Source organism: Panthera onca, chromosome B3, assembly GCF_046562875.1.
Source record: "Panthera onca isolate mPanOnc1 chromosome B3, mPanOnc1 haplotype 2, whole genome shotgun sequence".
NCBI classification, from domain to species: domain Eukaryota; kingdom Metazoa; phylum Chordata; class Mammalia; order Carnivora; family Felidae; genus Panthera; species Panthera onca.
The window spans coordinates 18,526,357-18,548,180 of record NC_138344.1 but is presented as its reverse complement, the minus strand read 5'-3'; the positions used below and the strand labels follow the sequence as shown (position 1 = coordinate 18,548,180).

The following is a 21,824-nucleotide window of genomic DNA, read 5'->3' as shown; positions in this document are numbered from 1 at the left end:
TTCTTGCAAACCGCAGTTATACTCTGGTGGGAACAGAATGAACTCATTTTGTTGCCAGAAGATTCAAGTCCAGGCTTTGCCACTTTGTGCGAGTTTCCTAACCCATAAAATCGGGCTAATATGGCCTCCTGCCTGCCTTTGAAGCCCCTTGCTGTTCATTGTAAGCAGCACCGGGCTGGAAGTCAGGACTACGCTCTAGCTCCTGTTCTGACAGAAACTCACCGGGTAACTTAGCAAGCTCCTTAAGGTCTCTCTCCCTCAGTTTCTCAGTCTGTAAGAGGGTGTGATCATGCCTGGACTCCTGGCTTCTGTGAGGATAAAGAGGACAGGAGGTGTGAGGGGTTTGGATAAACACCGCCGTGTTGTATGTAACCATCAGGTGTGCAAGAAGTATACAGCGGCAGACAACCCAAACTAGTTTTACTCTAGATGCGGATAGAATATGGTTTTATGGTTGAAACCGGCCTGTCTTCTTGGCACGCGGGGCAGCAGGGTCAGAGAGCATTTTGACAAGGAGAACAAACTCTGAAGACCCAGTCAGGTGTCCTCCCAAGTCCTCCGGGCTAGCGCAGCTCCAGGAGGCTCCCTCGCGCCACCTGGTGTCCCGTCCCCGCCACTGCCCAGAAACCACGTGTAAGAAAGTGCTTACAACCTAACTACGCACTCTGGTTTAGACTTGTCCTAGCCAATGGGAAAGCGGGAGGCGGGGCAGGGGAAAGCGAGAGTCCAATCGCCCCCTGTCTTCCGAGGAGAAGGCGGGGCTTGGGATTTACCACGTTGGGTTTGTCCGCAGCGCTAATTACTTTTTCCAAAGGCTGGAGGGCTTCACTCCGGCTGGCGCCGCCGCCTCGCGAGCTCCTGCTTCGCCGCGACCTTCTGGGGGGCTGCTCCTCCCGAATACCATGTGTGACGGCGCCCTGCTGCCTCCTCTCGTCCTGCCCTTGCTGCTGCTGCTTTTTTGGGGACTGGACCCGGGCACAGGTAGCGCTCCCTCGCCCACCGCCCCTTCCTTGCTCGTGCCTCTCGCGGCCACCTTCCATCTGCCCTCCCGAGGCATCCTGGCGGCCCCCGTCTGCCTGCGCGGCCGGGGTCCGGCGGTGGACCGCTGACAGCGCTCGGGGCCGAGGGGGTGCTGGCCGCGGCGGAGGACCGGGCTCCAGGCGGCTCCCGGGCGGCAGCGCAGCCGCCGGGTCTCCGGATGCCTGTGCCGCGCCGCTGGCCCCGGAGGTGCTCCGGGCGGCCGGGCTGGAGACCTTCCCCGGGTGGCGCGGGGCCCGGGCGGAGGCGCCGGCCGGCACGGAGGTGCCGGGGTGAGGGAAGGGAGGGGAGCGCCCGCCCGGGGCCGCGTTGTCCCCACGCTGGCGCAAGTGCCCAGCGCTGGACCCCGTGCGCGGCGGGCGGCCGGAGGGAGGGCGGGCGGCCGGGCGGGCGGGCCCCGCCGCGCTGACGCGTCTCCTCTCTCCCCGCAGCTGTCGGCGACGCGGCGGCCGACGTGGAGGTGGTACTGCCGCGGCGGGTGCGCCCCGACGACGTGCACCTGCCGCCGCTGCCCGGGGCCCCCGGGCCTCGAAAGCGCCGGCGCCCCCGCGCGCCCCCAGCCGCCCTGCGAGTCTGGCCCGGCGAGCGCGCCCTGCTGCTGCACCTGCCGGCCTTCGGGCGCGACCTGTACCTGCAGCTTCGCCACGACCTGCGTTTCCTGTCCCGGGGCTTCGAGGTGGAGGAGGCCGGCGCGGCGGGGCGCCGCGGACGCCCCGCCGAGCTGTGCTTCTACTCGGGCCGCGTGCTCGGCCACCCCGGTTCCCTCGTCTCGCTCAGCGCCTGCGGCGCCGGCGGCGGCCTGGTACTGACCGCGCCCCCTGCGGGTCTGCGCGTCTTTCTGTCATGGAGTCAGGGGTGGTCCCTGGGGGAGGTTGGGATGAGGTGGGGGTGCCTCGGCGGGAAGCTCAGCCTCCAGGGGTGCTCTCCTGCCATCCGAAGGGAACCTCGCCTCTTCCCGCCCTGACCTTTCGGAGGGTGTCTGAGCAAAGGGGTTGAGAAGGGAAGCGTCTAATTATCCAGTGCCTTCTTCTGGATAATTAGATCCAGTATTGATCCAGTAGCCAGGTAGTGAACCTCTGAAGTGCACAGGGACTGCGCTGTTCGGGGGTTGCATAAGAGGGTATGCAGCAGTCCGCCCAGGGGGGCACCGGTGTGGTGGAGAAGAAACCTGTCAGGCCTCTGGACTGAGAGGCGCACTTCACCCAGGTGTAGACAGAACACGATTGATGTCCATCTGCACAGGTGTGTATGTGTGCGCCTCCTGGGGAACACTTTAGGCGTATATCGCATCTATTCTTGGATGTGGGGGTAGGGTAGTGAGCACTCATTCACCTTCCTTCTGTCCTTTTGAGTGTTTACCCAGAGAAGGAAAGTTTGGAGGGGTCCCCTGCCAGATCACTACACTTCTCTTCTTAGCTGAAACGTGAGAACCAAGAGAGGGAGTGTTTATACCCTTGTTCCCTTATACCACAAGCAGCCACCCTCAGCCAGGCCTGAGGGGTGCTTACCATTGGTGATAAGACCCCCTTCCAGTCCCCAGAAGCGCCCTTGCTGTGGCAGTAGCTACCCCATCCTAGGGACCCTGCTTTGATACATTTGAGGCACTGGGACAGTGCTCGGAGGGGCCGGGGACGTTCTTGTGCACCTCTGCCCCGCTTGTGCTCCCACTTGCTCACTGCATGCTGGTGCCCAGCCAAATGCTTCTCAGCTCCTCCATTGTGCCCCCTAGGAGTGCACATGGCTGGCAGATGGGCTGCCCCACCACAAAGCTTGGTATCGGCTCAGAGCATGAAATGCACAAGTTGTTTCTCTATCTCCTGTCATGATCTGCCTCTGGGGATGCAGCGCCTGCTATTCTTTTGCGTCTGTTCTTCCTTGGCAGAAGAGACGGCTTCCCCCACCTTTGCCTTATCTTGCTCCACCGTCTAGAATTCTCTAGCCCTTCCCCCACACAGTATGCAACAAGTCCTCGAGAATCTGCAGCAGAGCCAGAGAGCCTGGGGGTCCAAGTCTTTATGTAAGACTTCTGCTTTCTTCCCAGCCCTGTAGAGGAACTCTGGGGGTAATTTCCTAGGATTGGCTTTCACTGATTCTCCTTGAAAGACTTTTCTGAGTCCTGATCAACATGATCTGCTTTTTGCTGGCCTGGGAGAAATTGGCGTCTTTGGTTAAACAAGGAAAACGGACCGTGGAGGGAGCCTGTTAGGAGCTAATGTGGAACAGGGGGCAGAGAATGTGGGCTGTGGGTGAGGAGTCTTAAGTAGGAGTGAGAAAGTCTCAGATCACCGTAGGACTCGGGTCAAGGCTGTATCATGTTCTGGGAGGGACTGGAAGGCCCACATCATTTTTCCTGTTTTTGCCAAAGTGTTTAAAGTCTAGGTCACATCACTGTACTGTACATGGAAACATCTGAATCCCATTTGCTGTGGTTTAGTGAGTTTCTCTAGAGGTCAGAGTTTATACTTCTTGGTGTAAAGTTTCCAGCGAGGAGCTATCTGTGAAGGGGCTGAGGGTGGAAATCTGGATACCGTGGATTCCAAATCCTCACAGAGTTGAAAGCTGGGCCCTCTCACAGGTGGCATCTGAGCTGCCAGAGAGGGTTCACTTCAGTCCTCCGGTGTTCGGGAAGGCTGTCCTTCCCTTCAGCACCATGTGAGGGCGCTGTGCTTTAGATAAAGGAACCCCGCCAAGAGGCTGAGTTCAGCGTATGCCAGCCGCTGGTGCACCTCTAAGACTTGAGATTCTAAAATTCCTGCGTGAGCAGACGCCTCTGTTGTTTAGTCTGCTGTGTTCATCCTGTTCGTATGAGCTGGATGTCGGACACTTCTTCCCAAGTACACTCTACGGAGGAAGGCTGGAGGCAGGCAGGAAGGAAGAGACAGCAGCGTGGTGACTTGGAGCGGGCCCCTTGGTTGCGGGGTAGCCCTGGAGACATGTTGGGAAAAGAGAGCAGCAGGATCTCAGGCTAACCACGTTTGCATCGCACTCTAGCTTGCTTTGATTTTGGTGCTCACGTGCACTTGAGGCAGTTCAGGTGGGTGGCAATGTTGTGTTAGTCGCTGTCGACCCTGGTGGAAGCACTGAGAAGTCGGGATTATGGTGTGTGTGGTGTGCTCGTCAGGACAGGATGCAACAAGGTGTGGGAGAGGAGCTATTGCAAGTAGGAGATTTAAAAAAAAATTTTTTTTAATGTTTATTATTTTGAGAGAGAGAGAGCTCGAACAAGGGAGGAGCAGAGAGAGACGGAGACAGAGAATCCGAAGCAGGCTCCAGGCTCTGAGCTGTCAGCACAGAGACTCACACGGGGCTCGAACTCACAAACCACGAGATAATCAACTCAGCCACCCAGGCACCCCTCAAGTAGGAGATTTTTGATGTCCACAGATGGGAGCATTCCATAGCTTCTTTGTATCTAAAGATCATGTAGAGCCCCAGGGCTGGCAAACGTTTTCTGTAACAGACCAAATCGTCAATATTTTAGGCCTTGTGGGCCATATGGTCTCTGTCACGGTTAAGTCCACAGTGTCCTTTTAGTGCAAACGCAGCCATAGACGGTAAATAAACAGATGGACGTGGCTGTATTCAATAAAACTTTATTCCGACGTTGAGTAGTAATTAAGTCCTGACGCATTAAACATCTCCCAAATGGCTTAGTGTGGAGTGTTTGGTGCACAGGCGGGGAATGTTCTGTTCCCCTCTGCGTGGCATCTGTGCTGTCTTCCGAGATGTTTGTTATCGGTTTAAGGGAAGGAGATGCATGATTAGAATAGATAATTGCTTGTTTATGGGGCATGAAGCGCAAAGTTCGTGCTCCATTTTGCCCCTCCTTCTTTGGACTGTGGGCAGAGGCGTGGGCCCTGTGATGTTCTCCCTGTCTCTGTCTTATCTTGAGAAGCCATGCAGGCTGCGCTTCTTGGCTCTTCAAAGACCATAGGTACAAGTATTAATTGTTTTTTGTTTATGCTTCTTCATTTTATTTACATTTCAGGGAGTCCTTAGACATCACGTAAGTTTTTGGAAGGGTTTCTATAACCGTATGATTTCAAAGCAGTGAACTTTGGGCATGTGAGGAAGGTATTTCCACCCCCAGAGAGTTTATGTAAGTTTGGATCAGCTGCCTCCTGGGAATCAGACCAGCTCATAGAAGGCCAGCGGAATTGGAATCAGGTTAAACTTCACCCGAGCAGGCCGCCGAGATGGAACTTTAAGGGATAGAATGAGTGTCAGTCTTTGGAAAGGCTGTGTTCCTTGTCTGAGATGAGTGAATAAAGGGGAGGACACATGAGGACAGAGAGCAGGGGAGGCGCCTGCCAGCGGGTTTGGGCTGCTGAGTGGTGGCCTTTCTTCCTTAACGGATGTAAGCTCAGGGGAGTCCAGCCACCTGAATCTGTCCATCGCTTCTGGGCTGAGGCCGTGACCTGCCTGCCGCGTGCTGTGAGAGAAATATTGAGATCAGACAGGACATCCAGGAGCTCTGGGCTGTGGGACTTTAAGAAGCCATGCCCATTTTCCAGGCCACCCCAGAGGGACAGAGAGGTCAGGGATGTTCCTGCTTTCTTTGGAGTCACAGCCATACTCCACAGAACCCTTGCTTGGAGTCTTTCATCCCGGTTGGTCACTGGGGTTGACCTGATGGCCCAGCTCAACCTGGCTCTGGCTGGTCCGCTTGATCGCAGCGCAGGGGGCTGTTTTGGTAGCACATCATTTATGATCTCCGTGAGAGCGTTGCAAGAATGTTCTTCTCTGTTCCATGAGCTAGACAGATAAGAACAAAGTGGGGCTGTGGTCAGCCAGTCAGTGAGCAGGTGGCTCGGAAGAGTTGGGGACTCCATTCTCAAGAAAGCAGCCTGCGTTTGCGTGACTCCTCTGATGAAGGGGCAGGTGTGGGAGGTGGCTGCCTCTCCCTTTAGAGTTCTCAGACTCTATTTGGATTGATTATAAAATTGCCCAGCTTTTTGATACAGCACCACTTGATTGCATACAGCCGAATAGGAATCCGCCGTGGCAAAAGTTGTATGGAGACCATTCGGAAGGGAGCAAATAGCACAGAATACAGTGTCCGACATCATCCTATTGGTACAGGTGTGGGGAGAGCACAGCGTCCTAAGTGATTCATCAGCTAAGATTACTGAAGAACTTATCACATACAGCATAAATGTATCTGGAAAATGCATACACATTTTTAAAGTGTTGTAAAAAGACAACAGTTGAGTGGCTGTTAGGGAAGGTAAGGAAAATAAGGGAAAAGATTGTGCAAAATTTGGGAGGCATGAAGGATTTGAAGGGAAGATGTTGAATCGGAGGATTCTGGGGCATTCCACCTCTTCCTCTGAAGAATGGTCATGTGACCTCATGGTGACTTTCTATGCCCACTGCTCATGGGGATCACTTAGGCCGCGTAACCCTCCCCAGTGTCCTACTGACGGCACGTAACTAGATTTCCCCATCTGAACTTTTGTTTAGTTGGCAACATCTTAAGAGAAAGAAGTGCAAGATGAGATGATAAACCAAAGAGGTCTTAGACTGATTGCATTCTTGGGGCTTATTTCCTGAGCTTTGAAATGCTACAGCTGCCTGGTTTGGGACGTGTGCAGCGGGGGATGTTTTTGCAGTCAGTACGTCGGAGGGAACCATGCAGAGTCACTGGCTATCCTTTCCCCCGGCACGCCTCTGCACACAGATGCACGGTCACGTTCTTGTTCTTTAGGAAATGAGGCTGCACGGCCATTTGGAGCTATGATCCTAAGTGAGCCACCTCCTCTGAACGTTCCGTCTGCAGCCAAGATGACGGGTAAATAACATCAGCCTTGTGTGGCTATTGATAGAATGAAGTAAGATCGAGTCTGTGAAATCATTTAGGGAGAGGGCCTGGCACATTAAGGCATTAAAAACAGGTTTCTTCTGTTGCCCTACGGGGCCCAGACTTTTCCAGTTATAAATCAACCAGTCAGTCAACACTGTTGCCTAAATGAACAGATCATTATCACACACCTGCCCTGTGTAGGACACTTTGCGGGGGCTCAGAGAGGAATACAAGGTGGGCCCTGTCTCAGAAGGCAGTCCAGGTACGCCCAGGAAGGAAGGTGTACTGGAGCCTGCATGGTGGCAGAAGGGTGGGGTGGGGTCTTCAGGGAGAAGTGGGATTGGAGCAAAGGGGGTGGGCTCAGGTTCTAAGAGGGTGGAGAGACCCCAAAGCCTCCAAAGCCAGGTTCTTCGCCAGATCAGGGGCCCATGAGGCAGCTGCGGAATGGGGGTGGGAGTGGTAATTTAAGGCAATGGTAAGAGATGAGCTGAACAGACAGGTGTGTGGCTTAGACCAGGCGGGGGCCCTGGGTACCAACCTAAGGCATTTGGAATTTATCCTAGAGCAGTGGTTCTCAGCTTTGAGCTGGAATCCACCTTCCCTGGAGGATTTGTTACCCTGGTGGCTGGGCCCCACCGCCAGCACTCCTGATCCAGCCTGTCTGGGTGGGCCCGAGAGCTTGAATTTCTAACATATTCCCAAGTGCCGTTGTTGGTTTGGGACCACATTTTGAGGATCACCGGCCTAGAAGCAATGGGGAGCATTTCTGGCTATTGACTGGGGTCCCTGGTGATAGCGTGGCGGGGGGGGGGGGGGCACTGGAGTTGGAGAGCATTCAGAGGCCCGAGGAGACAAGCTTAAGCCTTGAGTGGTGGAGATGGGAAGGAAGATGATGCAGGAGAGATTCTGAAGAAGAGCTGAGTCTTTGTGACCGACTCTAGGGATCAGAAAGAGGGAGAGCCTGGCAGTGACTGGCCCATGTTAAGGCGGGGGAAGCTGGCTTCAGAAGGAAGACCAAGAATCAGTTTAGGCACCTGGTGTTTGCAGAGGCAGCGGCTGGACTTTGAAAGGGGGCTCTGGTTGGCATTCCAGGAGAGAGGCAGTGGGACTCGATGGGGGCGGTTGGGGAGCCCCTCTTCCGCAGGAGCTCCTCTGAGGCCCCCCCCCCCGAAAGTTGGAGGCAGGTACAGGCAGCCCTGAGGTCACAGGATTCTTTTTCCTTCTTGGAAGCAGACTTGCTCATGCAAGAGGCAAACTAACAACCCCATTTGCTTCATACTCTCAAACCACCCACGCTAGCCCATCGATGGGGAGGCGGCAACCTAAGACCCACACCAGCTAACCAAGGAGCCACAGCCTCCTGATGAAAGAGCTCAGAGGGCTCCCCAGGTACCAAAGTTCCAGTGGGGTCTTTATGGGACAGCAAGGTCTGCAGTCACGGGGCGTCCTTCCCTCAGACAGGTGTGTGCTTTGGTTCTAGAGCATCCATAGGACACACTTTTTGTTTTTGGGTTTTTTTTGCATGATCTTAATTTTCTACGTGATGCTGAGAAGTTGTGCTGATGTTAGCAGATGATGAAAACCCGTGTGTCCTTCGTGCATTTTCCACGCTGCAAGGAGAGGCAGTTCTGCTTCGGAGGGTGGGGTGGAGTTCATGACACCTGATTTATAACGCTCTCCTACCACAGTGCAGAAACCCTTCAAAGAAAGCACCAGAACAAAGAGAATTGAGAAGGAGCCACTCTGAACTGTTATAATATCAGGTTATACCTGATGGCATTTTATTTGACACACATTTCTTTGGTGGGATACCACATCTTAGAAAACTTTAGATTTCTCTTTTAAGAACACCGTTTCATGGAGGATCATTGTATCCTTTAAAACCACGCAGCCTCAGGGCTTCCAGTCCTATCTGCTACAGGCATTCCTTTACTGTGGTGCCTCTTCAGATGAAGTCTGCAGGCCTCTTTCATCAGGCTCATAACTGCTGTTTCCTTGGCCTTGGAGGAATATCCCTGTGTCTCACCTCTCAGCACAGATGGCGACCAGAGGGTTAATGCAAATCTAAGCAGCTCTGCCCAGTTTCTGGGGCCACAGGGCAGCAGTGGGCTAGAAGCCAGGGGGCAGAGCCCCACGGTCAGAGGAAGGTCCAGGTTCATGCAGGCAGTTTAAATCCGGGCTGCCTCCAGACAACTAAATCAAGTGCATCGCTGGCACCCATTTAAAAGCTAGCACAATGTGGGGTGGGGGAGGGGCACCTGGGTGGCTCAGTAGGTTAGGCATCTGACTTCAACTCAGGTTATGATCTCACGGTTTGTGGGTTCGAGCCCTGTATTGGGCTCTGTGCTGACAGCTCAGATTCTGGGTCTCCTTCTCTCTGCCCCTCCCCCTGCTCACATTCTGTCTCTCTCTCAAAAATAAAATAAAAACATAAAAAAAAAAGCTAGCCCAATGGTTTTCAGCCCTGGCTATACTTTGAAATCTCCTGGCGAGCTCTGAATACCAGTGCTAGAACTCCACCCCCCGGGGATTCGGATTCAGTTGGCCTGGAGTGGGTGCTGGGCATCAGGAGTTTCTAAAGTTTGCCAAACAACTCCAATGTGTAGCCGGGGATGAGAATCACTGAGTTAAGGAGACTACAGAAAGTTCATGCCGGTCCAGCCCATTTGATTCTGTTCCACTCCACTCACATTTTCTTGAGGAACTGTTAGGTGGCAGACACTGGAAAAATAAAGGAGGAATAACTGTGATCCTGTCTCAGAGGAACAAACGATTAGGTTGTGACAAATGCCCCATAACACAGTGGGCAGTGGGCTGCAACACAGAGTGCCAGGGAGGAGGGAGGGCTTTGGGAGGAAGAAAGGAGGAAGTGGGAAGGTCAGGAGAAGATAAAGAGGGCTGACCAGTATTTGCCCTGGGCCTAGATTGTGTGTGAGTAGGGGCATAAGCGGCACTTTTCAGCAGAACGTTTTATCATTGGTAATGTGATGGCAGGATGAGCATTAAGAGACATTTCAGGGAGCCTAGTGACAGACTGTGAGACTGGGGGAGGGGCAGGGCAATGTCCTTGCTTGTGCCCGGCTCCTTCCCTCCTGGGTGCTGGTCCAGGCCACATCTCTGCTTACAAGTCAGGTCCCAGGCGGGTAAGTAGCCGCCAGGGAGGATGCAGTCCATCAGGCCACATAATCATCTTACCAGCGTTCCCATTTCCTCCCTTGAAGGGGTAGGAACCAGCACGTGGGCCCCTCCAAACAAGACCTGCTGAGGCAGAGCTGCAAGGGGCTAGATTATGCTTGTGTGTATGTACCTGCAGGCTTCCTCACCAATGGGCCATGCTGTATTCCTGTATTGCATTAGAACTACCTGCTAGCTGCCTTTTTTTTTTTTTTTTTTTTAATTTATTTTGAGAGAGAGAGAGAGGGAGAAAGAGAATCCTAAGCAGGCTCCGTGCTGTCAGTGCAGAGCCCATTGTGGGCCTCAAACTCATAGACTGTGAGATCATGACCTGAGCTGAAATCAAGAGTCCGATGCTTAACTGAGCCACCTGGGCGCCCCTGCTAACTGGCCTTTTACACTAGCTTGTGAATGCAAACACTAGACTGGTCTGGAAACTGACCCTGAAAGTGCTAGTCTCAAGGGGGCCTGTGGCCTCCCAAAGCCAGAGCATTTCAGGAAGAGTCCAGGTTGAGCGCATCCTCCAGAGAGCACAGGGCTCCTTCCATGTGGGGCTCATCCCACGTGCTGGGCCATCCCTGCCAACTTTATTTCGACACATGGAAGTGTTCGCCACGGTCACGGAGGTGTGTGTTCTGCTCTGAGGCTTTCTTTAGTTGTAGCTGTAGTGGAGCCCTGCATACCCCCCCAGCCACCTTCTGCATCCACTTCAGTCTCCCCGAAGTATCTTCGTGAACAAATTCAAGTTTTAACTTCAAAGGAGAGGGAAGAAGGCCGTGCTTCCCTGCAGGCCACACAGTGCCACTTTAAGACAGTTTTATTTGGGCAGTAAAATCTCGGAGTTGTTCTTGGCAGAAGTTCTAATGAAATGGAAACCTTGAGATCTGTGTAGAGCTGTAAGTACGGTCTCCCCCTGTGTTTTGGGGGCTCAAAGTTGTAGGCGATCTTACTCGCTGATCTGATGTACTTGCAGAGAGGCTTGGTATCCAGGCATCCTTTCCAAACGTAAAGGAGTTCTACCATTTGGCTTGAGGGAGCTCTGTCCTTGAGACCAGAGGACTGGCTGGGAGGGAGAGCAATGCTTCTCAAAGCCTGGTCCCTGGCCTGGTGGGGTGAGTATCACGTGGGGACTACTTAGAAATGCACATTCTCAGGGCCTACCAAGACGTCCAGGTGATTTTCATGTGCAGCTGGAGTTTGAGAGCCCCTGGTTCAGTATGACTTGGCCTTTGGAGAATAGTGTAGGAGAGAGAGAAGAGATGATGCTCATTTCAGCCTAAGACTGATCTGCTTGATCTACTGAATCTGGTTAGCCAAGATGGTCTTGGGCATCCACTCAGAGGAGGCACCGGGCACTGTACAGACCAGTGTGCAAACACGGGTCCTTCTCCAGCCCTGACCCAGTCGGGTTCCTTGTGGGGGGTTTACCTTGCTTTATTGACACCTCAGAAGGGAAGATGATAGCTAGTATCCCAGGGAAGGAGCACAAACTGGTTTCGTGCCATCAGCGTTGGTTCCAAGGGATAGGAAAGTTCTCTGTACTATGTATATTTATTTTAGAATTAGTATTCACTCTGTTAAAGCAGCAAACTAAAAATCCTAGGTCTTAAATTTTCCTTTCAGTTTACAAATCACGTCCTATTTAGGGGCGCCTAGGTGGCTCAGTTGGTTAAATGTCCAACTCCTGATTTCGGGTCAGATTGTGATCTCATGGTTGGTGAGATTGAGCCCAGCGTTCGGCTCTGCACTGACAGCGTGGAGCCTGCTTGGGATATTCTCTCTCTCCCTCTCTCCCCCCCTCTCCCTCTCTCCCCCCCCCCTCCCCCCCCTCCCTCTCTCCCCCCCCTCTCCCCCCCCTCCCCCCCTCCCCCCCCTCCCCCCCTCTTCCCCCATCTTTCTTTCTCTCCCCCGCCCCTCCCCTGGAGCCCATGTTCTCTCTCTTTCTCTCTCTCTCTCTCTCAAAATAAACATTAAAAAAACCAAAAACAAATCACATCCTATTTATAATCTAGCAAGTTTTCCAACGATTTTTGTTGAAGTATAATTAAGATACAGTTATTAGTTTCAGGTGTACAATATTCAATAATTCTGTACATTTCTCTGTGCTCATCTACATAAGTGTACTCTTAACCCCTTTTATCTAGGAAGGTTTTTGCAATCCTTTTCAAGGAAGCTTTAGATAAGATTTGCCCCCCCCTTGTAAATTTGGCAATTAACAACTTTTAAACCTTTAAACCTGCATTGAGAAATTTAACATATTCAGTTTCCTTGTCAAGGTTTTTCATTGGCTGAGGAGCCCTTTGTAAATACTCAAGTGTCCAAACCTAATAAGCTAGTCCTATAAACATGGGAAGTCTCAAGTTGTCTTACACATTCTAATATTGCTTATAGACCTAATAAAACTTTAAAATCAAATCTAACTCGACTTTAGAATCACAAATCTAATTCATTGGACACTGTCAAGTTCTCTTAAGGACTGCAAGTTCATTTATTTATTTGTTTGTTTGTTTGTTTAGTTAGTTAGTTTTGAGAGTGAGAGAGACAGAGCCCAAGCAGGGAAGGGGCAAAGGGAGAAGGAGACGCAGAATTTGAAGCAGGCTCCAGGGCTCTGAGCTGTCAGCACAGAGCCTGATGCAGGGCTCAAAGTCACAAACCTCAAGATCATGACCTGAGCCAAAGTCAGATGCTTAACCAGCTGAGCCACCCAGGTGTCCCAAACACCGCAAGTTCTGAACAAAATGTACGAAACCCCTATCACAAAGCTATTCCTACCACAGGACTGACTCCCTTTCTTTCTTTCTTTCTTTCTTTCTTTCCTTTCCTTTCCTTCTTTCATGTTTGTTTATTTGAGAGGGCACACAAGTGGAGTAAGGGGCAGAGAGAGGGACAGAGAGAATCCCAAGCAGACTCAGCACTGTCAGTGCAGAGCCCGATGTGGGGCTTGAACTCACGAACCGGGAGATCATGCCCTGAGCCGAAATCAAGAGTCGGATGCTTCACCAACTGAGCCACCCAGGCACCCCAGCCATCCTCTTTAATTCTAAATATCCCCGGGAATAAGCTGCAGTTTTTCCCATTAAGGATGTAACTGTCATTCATTCCCAACAGTTTTGGTATTGCTTCCTCAAGTGGGCTTTTGGAGGATGATTTAAGGAATAATTTTTAAAAGGAAGTTTCTTTTTATTAATAATAAAGTAATACATTTCTTTTGAAAGTGAACCTGGAAAGTGGGTGCTGTGGTATATATCTCTGCACCCCTGCACCGCCCCTCCCCAAACACAGCCACTGGGTGGGATGTTTCAAGTCACACAAAAGCTCGTTCTTGGGCTCGGCAAATCGGAGCAACCTGCAGAGCCAAAGCCCAGACGTGGGGACCAGGCCATAGCCAGGTGGCTTTGCTGCCCTCGGGTTGTTGGCGTCGTGGGTGTGTGTGAATGAGGCTGACTCATGTCCCGTTTCCCTCTTTCTGGGCAGGTTGGCCTCATCCAGCTTGGGCAGGAGCAGGTGCTAATCCAGCCACTCAACAGCTCTCGGGGCCCACTCAGCGGACGAGAGCACCTGGTCAGGCGCAAATGGTCCTTGACACCCAGCCCCTCCACCGAGGCCCCGATACCTGGGCAGCTCTGCAAGGTTCTAACAGGTGAGTCTGGGAAACCTCGCGACTGACAGCACACACCATTCGGCACCGTTGCATGTCCCCAAATGCACTGAAATCATGTGAGCAAGAACTCACCTTTCCCGGTACTTTGAAGCTGTTTTGTTTGTTGCCCCTAAGGCCACTTCCTTTTCCTGTTTATGTGGATTGGTGTTAGCATTTCATGCATGATTCTAATAAGTAGCTTGGGGATGAGAACCCAGGGTTCTTGCTTTCTGTGCTTCTGTTTGAGCCACCTGTGGCTTATCAGGTGTTTAAGAATATGTCACAGTCACTGTGAAATTGACCCTGCTGTGTCACTGGCCGTCTTCCTGTGACTGTCCCCTGATGAAGACGGATAAACTGCTTCTCACAGGTGGCACTTCCTCCTTGGAGGGCATGGGACCCCATGGCTGACGTTTGGGAGTTGTGCTTTTGGCATTTAAAGACTTACCTGGATAAAGAAATATAGTATCTTGGTTTGATATTCCAATGACCTTGGAAATATTTATTTGTTTTTGAGAGAGACAGAGTGTGAGCAGGGGAGGGGCAGAGGGAGAGGGAGACACAGAATCCGAAGCAGGCTCCAGGCTCTGAGCTGTCAGCAAAGAGCCTGATGCAGGGCTCGAACTCACAAATGTGAGACCTCAGCCGAAGTCGGATGCTTAACCGACTGAGCCACCCAGGCGCCCCTAAAAAATACTCTTTAATAGGAAGCAGGGGTTTGGGTAAGTTGGTTGGTTGTATGTTTCGGCTTGATGTTGGTGTGTTATTTTAAGCCACTTGACAGTCTCGGTGGAGCATTTTTAAAAAAATCTGCTTTCAAAGTAAATGACTGTTGGTCATTCCACATCTGAGTGCGCTTTCTGCTGCTAATGTGAATATATTGTTTTAGAGGCAGGGGGAATAGCAAAGGCAGTAGGACTCAGCACTGGCTGTCCATGGGCATCACCTGGGGAGCTTTAACAGTCACTCAAGCCTGGGTCCTGCCCCCCCCGGAGAGCTGCTTTAATTGGTCTCGGGCACAGCCTGGGCATCTGGTGATTTAAAACCTCCCCAGGCAGTTCTAATGTTCAGCTGGTGCTGAGAATCACTGTGCTAAGGAGTATTAGACGAGAGTAATAGCACCAGTGGGCCATCAGAAGTGGGTTTTTGCAGGTGAGAACCACCAGGCAGGGCCCCACAATGAAGTCCAAGGGCAAATACGTTTTATTCTCACTTTTGCCTCTATTCAAGTGGCTGATCTCATGGAATATTTGTCTCATTCCCCCCATTGACATACTCTTTAGGGGCATGCGTGATACCAAGGATTGCTGACCAAATGATACATTGTGCTCAGGTTTGCATTTTTGTCTCTGAGGCTGGCTACAAGGCGCCCTTTTGATGGAGTGTTTAGCCTGTAATGAAGGAAAGGAACAAAAACAGTGTGGGGAGGATGTGATATAGATGAAGTTAAACTAAGAGCAGCCTTGTGAGAAATTTCTGAATTTGCTTAAAAAAATCCTCTCCCCGGGGCACCTGGGTGGCTTGGTCGGTTAAGCGTCCAACTTCGGCTCAGGTCACGATCTCACAGTCTGTGAGTTCGAGCCCCGTGTCAGGCTCTGGGCTGATGGCTCAGAGCCTGGAGCCTGCTTCCGATTCTGTGTCTCCCTCTCTCTCTGTCCCTCCCCCATTCATGCTCTGTCTCTCTCTGTCTCAAAAATAAATAAAAACGTTAAAAAAAAAATCCTCTCCCCTTCCCTGCCCCCACACCTCCCATCAGTGTGCTCTGCCGTGCCAGGCTCTGGCCTGGGTAGGTACACGGACACGGGAGAAAGGTGTGTATTTATTTCCCTTCTGGTCCTTCTTGCTTTGTGTGAAATACGCTGTAAATTTTGTTGCTGTATTGAGACAGACAGTGGGCCTTCTAATAAGTTTAGCTAATTAACAGTCAATTAGGCCCTATCTAGTGTGAATTAACTTTCTGGGAGTTCAGAAATTTAATTTAGACATTGAGAAAATCAATTTACTGGGAAACCAGCAAGGTAACATTTTTGTTTTCCCGGACGTATGAATCAGATTAATCATCCAAGATTTCTGACGGGAACATATTCTCTAGGGATGAACATGGCTGTCAGATGTGGCATTGTGCCTTGTCTTGGATCTTGTGTTGCCCTGACTTTGGACCCAGACTGGGAGTAACCAGCTGGCTCTTGCAGGTGAGGAGTGTAGTGATTTTTTCCTCCTCCGTGAAACGCTCAATTTACCTGAGAGTTGAACTGTGGTAAGCCACCCTGTTCTCTCCAGGGATGGACTAGATGGACTAGCACAATGGAGGCTCCTGGGAGGACCCACTGCCTTCTTGTAGGTACTACTGAGGTTGCATTTCTTTCTGGCAGTCTTTGGGGCTCCCAGGGAGAGGACAGTCTTATCCTATCACCTTTATTGCTCCTTATTTTTAGGACCTTATAAACTGATCCATAAAGCATCACTCCAGGTTGGAACTTGGCGTGAAAAATATGGAGTCTGTGGGCTTTTCTTTTCTTTCTTTTTTTTCATTTTTTTCTTTTTTGTCACAGCACAAGTTTTTGAAGGTTTTGGGGGCTATTCCCAACAACTAAGTTGGCAGTTTGGATATTTTTAAATGTGTCTCAATTTCGACTTCAAAACTTTTTGTCTGTCTTCTATGCTTATTTTAATTTCTCCATTGGATTCTGTTTAGAATCTCCCCACTTAGCATTTTCATGGACTTTAGTAACAGTTTCAATCTCTGTCTTCTCCTCCATCACGGTAGATGTAACATGTCGATGGTTGAGGTAGATGGCAGAATGTTAAAACTCCTTTGCCACAAGGCACTGTCAGAATAGGAATCCTATAGTGTTTCGGTGGGCTCTTTATAACCCAGATATGCCATCTGACAATGGTACCTGCAAAGACATTGATATCTCTTTTTTTTTTTTAATGTTTATTTATTTTGAGGAGAGAGAGAGAGAGCAGGGGAGGGAAGGGGGGAGAGAGAGAGAGAGAGAAAGAGAGAGAGAATTCCAAGCAGACTCCGTGCTGTCAGCACAGAGCCTGATGTGGGGCTAGAAGTGTGAGATCATGACCTGATCTGAAATCAAGAGTCGGATGCTTAACCGACTGAGCCACCCAGGCGCTCTAGATGTCTGCTTTATAGTTCAAGTTCTGTTATGACTGTTTTAAAAGATCATTACAGTTATTTTGTAGTATTGTTTGGTTCATTTATATAGCATTATAAAGTTAACTTTAGTGAGTATTTAGAGGATGCCACAAGTCTTTAGAAATTGTGTATTGCTAATTTGTGCCATAATTTGCATAACAACTGTGTTTATAATCTGCAATAAATAATTGGTTGGGGCTTGTGCTTTGCATCCATTAAGATTCATTTGGTTGGAAATGACAGAAACCAAACTGGCTTAACCACCAACACCACCACTGCCCTGGGCTCTTGGAACTGAGGAGCAGAGCAGGAGGTTGGACCTCAGGTAGGCTATGCAGGTGGGGCTCCTCAGAAGTTGCTTCTCTCTCTGACAGCCTGTCCTGAGCCAGCTTCTCTTGTAGTGACAGAGAGGCAGCAGGGCTCAGGAGGTAAACTCTACTGTTGAGTCTGGAGATGAAGTGGGGTGATTTGGATTGCAACTTGGACGACTTCCAGCTCGTCACTGGTTCACATGTCTGGAGGCAGGACCAAAAGAGCTTCGGTCCCAGCCCCCACATCACCACGGAGGTATCATTCTGCTTTCTGTCCTCATCCCGGCTTCTCACGGGCCGCCATATCGGTAAAAATCTGGTGGACCAGAGGTCAGACCTCTACTCCAGGTCTGACCCGTCATTTCAGCTCACATGGTTGGTCAGAATTTGGCTGTTTTTTTCCCCCCACACTTCCGCAAGATCCTCTGTCTGATGCTTCTTAGCTCCTTATCTCATCTGTGGTCCAGGGATAAAAGTGGCTCATGGTCTTTACTTAGGAAGAGTTCCATTCCTCTGAAATTTGGTTCTACTCTAAATGTCATCAAGACCTCAGCTGCCCAAGTGGATAAAAATGAGGGGCACCTGGGTGGCTCAGTCCGTTAGGCATCCGACTCTTGATATCAGCTCAGGTCATGATCTCATGGCTAGTGAGATCTCGAGAACTGTGAGATCGAGTCCTGCGTTGGTGTCTGTGCTGATAGTGCAGAGACTGCTTGCGATTCCACCCCCACCCCTCTCTCACTCTCACTTTGCCCCTCCCCACTCACGCTCCTTCTCAAAGCAAATAAATAAACTTAAAATGACTTCATAGCTTATACAGTATTTTGTTGTTTCATGTTCTTCTACGTCTTAACTGGAAGAAGAACCCAACATAAATGGAATTAAAATGCTACTACTTTGAGTTTCTCCATCTTAATATTTTAAGTGTTTATTTACATATAAAAACATTAACTCCAAAAGCAGACACTGATCGTTTAAGAATTATTCCAAAGGAAAGAAAGGAGAACATGCTAGAAGCCTGACTCTGTCTTTCTTGGATGTGACCCCAGGAGAGTCCCTTGATATCTCTGTGCCTCTGTTGTAACTTGTTAGGGCTGCCAGAACAAAGTGCCACAGCCTGGGTGACTTATACAGTAGGCATTTATTTCCTTACAATTCTGGAGGCTAGAAGTCCAAGGTCAAGGTGTTCGTAGAGTTGGTTTCTTCAGAGGCCTCTTTCCTTGGCTTGTAGATGGCCACCTTCTTCCTGTGTCCTGACATGGTCTTCCCTCTGTGCGTGTCTGTGTCCTAATCTTCTGTTCTTATAAGGGCACTGATTATATTGGATTAGAGCCTATTGATGACATCATCTGCACTTAGTTACCTTTTTAAGACCTTCTCTTCAAACACTGTACTCTAAGTTGCTGAGAGTTCTAGTACACAATTCAGTCTGTAACCACCTCTGTGTTGTCCTCTGTAACATTGACATGATGATACCAGTGTTGTCTGCTTCTCAGGGTTATTGCTGAAGGGGAACACGCAGATGAGGAGTGATGTTAGACTTCCAGCTGCGCTGGTGGGGGGGCATATTCTTGAGAACACTCACAAATGCCTATAGGGTAGAAAACAAATTTAGAAGAAATTAGAAACAGGCTGTGTGAAGAGACCCTTTCTATAAGAATAGATGTCATAGTTGGCTGGTCATCTGTTCACGTATTTTCCTTGATAAACAAATACTGAAGGAGCTGCAGAGCCTCAGACAAGGTAGAAAGGATTGAGCCACTCTGACCTTCAGTCCCATCAGCTAAGTAATGCCATCCACCTCTTAGTGGTTTTGTGAGTGTTACAGGAGATAATGCACTTGTCACTTAGCCACTAACAAATTTCCACTACTGTTGCAGCCACTGTGCTTGTAATTATTATTACTTGTACCCCCAGTCTTTATTGTCAGGGGACCACTTAATGCCCTTGGTTCTGTATAAAGTGGGAGATAAAGAGAAACCCTATAGGGCACTAAGCTAAGAGCCAAAAGCTTCCCTTGTTCTTCTTGAATCTGTCATTCTTGCCTCTTGAACAAATCCACAATGAAATCAAAGAATCTCAGTGTTTCTAGACCAGAAGTGACTCTTTGAGGTCATCTGCTTACATTTTTCCTCTTGTTTTTCATTTATTTAGCTATTAGGTATTTGTTGACCCTCTAGACACTGGGTACACTGTGGTAAGCCTGACACAGCATGGTCCCTGCCTCCGGGGAGCTTATGTTTTGGTGGAGGAGATAGGGCAGAAGGAAACAAATGTAGTGGCTTTAAATCATTTTTAGATCTGAAGTACTTATGACAGGCAAAACACACACACACACACACAAAACCAGAAGTCCATGAACCCAGTATTCAGACTTAACCAATGTTAAGATCTGCCCTATCTGCTTCAGAACTTTTTTCTTTTTTGAGAGAAATTAACATTTACGGATATGACTGAGTATCTCCCCAGCCCCATCCCATATTGTCCCTCTAACTTACTCCTCAGAAGAAACCACCATCCCGAGGGATACACTCAAGACCCCCAGTGGATGCCTAAAACCGCAGATTGTACCAAACCCTGTGCCTACTATGTTTTTTTCGTATATGTATGCACCTATGATAAAGTTTAATTTATAAATTAGGCATAGAAAGGGATTAACAGCAACCGTAATAAAATAAATGATTATGACAACAGGGGTGCCTGGGTAGCTCAGTCAGTTAAGTGCCCAGCTCATGATTTTGACCCAGTCATGATCTCATGGGTTTGTGAGTTCGAACCCCCATATCAGGCTCTGTGCTGACAGTGTGGAGCCTGCTTGGGATTCTCTGTCTCCTGCTCTTTCTGCCCCACTCCTGCTCATGCTCGCGCTCTCTCTCTCTCTCTCTCTCTCTCTCTCTCTCTCTCAAAAATAAATAAATAAACATTAAAATAAAAACCAAAAAACTGTTATATGAGGCACCTGGGTGGCTCAGTCGGTTAAGCTTCAGACTTCGGCTCAGGTCATGATCTCATGGTTTGTGAGTTCAGGCGCTGTGCTGTGCTGACAGCTTGGAGCCTGGAGCCTGCTTCAGATTCTGTGTCTCTCCCTTTCTCTCTGCCCCTTCCCTGTTTGTGCTGTGTCTCTCTTTCTCTCTCAAAAATAAATAAATAAATGAATGAATAAATGAAACATTAAAAAAAAACCCTGATAACAACATACTGTAATTAAGTTATGGGAATGCCTTTCTAGCATGTCCCCAGTTAGGTTCCCGTCACTTTGTTGCCCTGAACTCTATCCTTTGTGTCTTCAGGCCTGAGGACCACAGACCTCCTACTGGATTGATTATAAGCCACCCTTTATTTATTTATTAAAAAAATTTTTTTTAAACGTTTATTTATTTTTGAGAGAGAGAGAGAGAGAGAGAGACAGAGACAGAGTACAAGCAGGGGAGGGGCAGAGAGAGAGGGAGACACAGATCTGATGCAGGCTCTAGGCTCTGAGCTGTCAGCACAGAGCCTGACGCGGGCTCGAACTCACAAGCTGCGAGATCCTGACCTGAGCCAAAGTCAGACACTTAACTGACTGAGCCACCCGGGCGCCCTTATAAGCCACCCTTTAAAGCATGACTTTGTGGTATTCTTCAGCCCCCTGTGCTATTCTTTTCTTCCTAGCCTTGCCCACCCCCTACCCCAGAGTCTTCCCGCATTGGCTCACTTCCAGCCCTCAGGTCATTGGGTTTTTATATTTTATTCAAATTTATAATTGCTGTCTACAGGAGGGTTAGGTCTAGTAGAAGCTTGTTGGCAATATTCCATATGATACTGATTCTTTAACAGTGGTTGAGATTTGCATTGTGGTTTAGAGTATAGGCATTTTTTTTGTTTTAATAAATGTTTTATGTGTAAATTAAAAAAAACTTGCATTCTTTAATTGCTGTGAACAGTGTTCTGTATATGTGTTCATTAGCTCTAACTGTTGTGATGTCAAATCATCCTGTCCTCATTATTTTTGGCTGGCTTGATGTATTCGTTTTACCAAGAGGTATGTTAAAAAGTCTCATAACTTTTGTGGTTTGGCCAATTTCACCTTTCAAATCTATCAATTTTTCACTTTATGTTATGAGGTGATAGTGTTTGACGTATTCAGGTGTAGGAGCTGTATTCCTGGTGAGTTATTCCTTTTACTATCATGTAATGGGCCTTTTTGTTTTTTTTTATCCCTAGTAAAGCTTTTGGTGTCCTAGCTATTTTTACATAATATTAATACTGTCAGAGTTTCTATTTTGGTCAATGTTTGCCTAATGTTTCCTTTTCCTTTTATTTTCAGGCTTTCTCCATAACGGTGGCTTATATATGTTTCTTAAAAGTATTATGTGTCCTAATTTTTAAAAAAAATGTCCAGTTTGAGAATATCTGTCTTTTCATTGGCAATGTTAGTGTTTTTACATTTGTGGTGTTACTGATTTATAATTAGGTTTATTTCCACCACCTTATATTTTGTTTTCGATTGACAATACTATGCTTTTTCTTTGCTTCTGTATCTTTTTGTTGTTTTTCTTTCTTTTGATTTCACCAGATATTCTCAATTCCCCCTTCTTTCTTCCATGGATGTGGAGTAGATTATAAACTTTCACATTATATATTTTTACAGTTAGAGTTACTTAGATTTATTTATATATTTGCCAATTTAATCAGTATTATTTCTTGCAACCTACTTTTCTGTGT

At 49.0% G+C, this 21,824-nt stretch overlaps 1 protein-coding gene across 4 annotated transcripts in view; it reads left to right on the top strand.

Annotated features, from left to right (window-relative positions):
• The first annotated feature begins 808 nt into the window (after window positions 1-808).
• ADAMTS17 (ADAM metallopeptidase with thrombospondin type 1 motif 17) overlaps window positions 809-21,824 on the top strand; it is a 343,034-nt gene continuing 322,018 nt past the window's right edge. For all 4 annotated transcript variants that reach the window (XM_060617804.3, XM_060617802.3, XM_060617803.3 and 1 more), the window contains exons 1-3: window positions 809-981; window positions 1,470-1,840; window positions 13,490-13,655. In XM_060617804.3, the coding sequence (XP_060473787.1) occupies window positions 903-981; window positions 1,470-1,840; window positions 13,490-13,655 (616 nt within the window). In that variant the 5' untranslated portion in view covers window positions 809-902. The remainder of the gene's footprint in view (window positions 982-1,469; window positions 1,841-13,489; window positions 13,656-21,824) is intronic.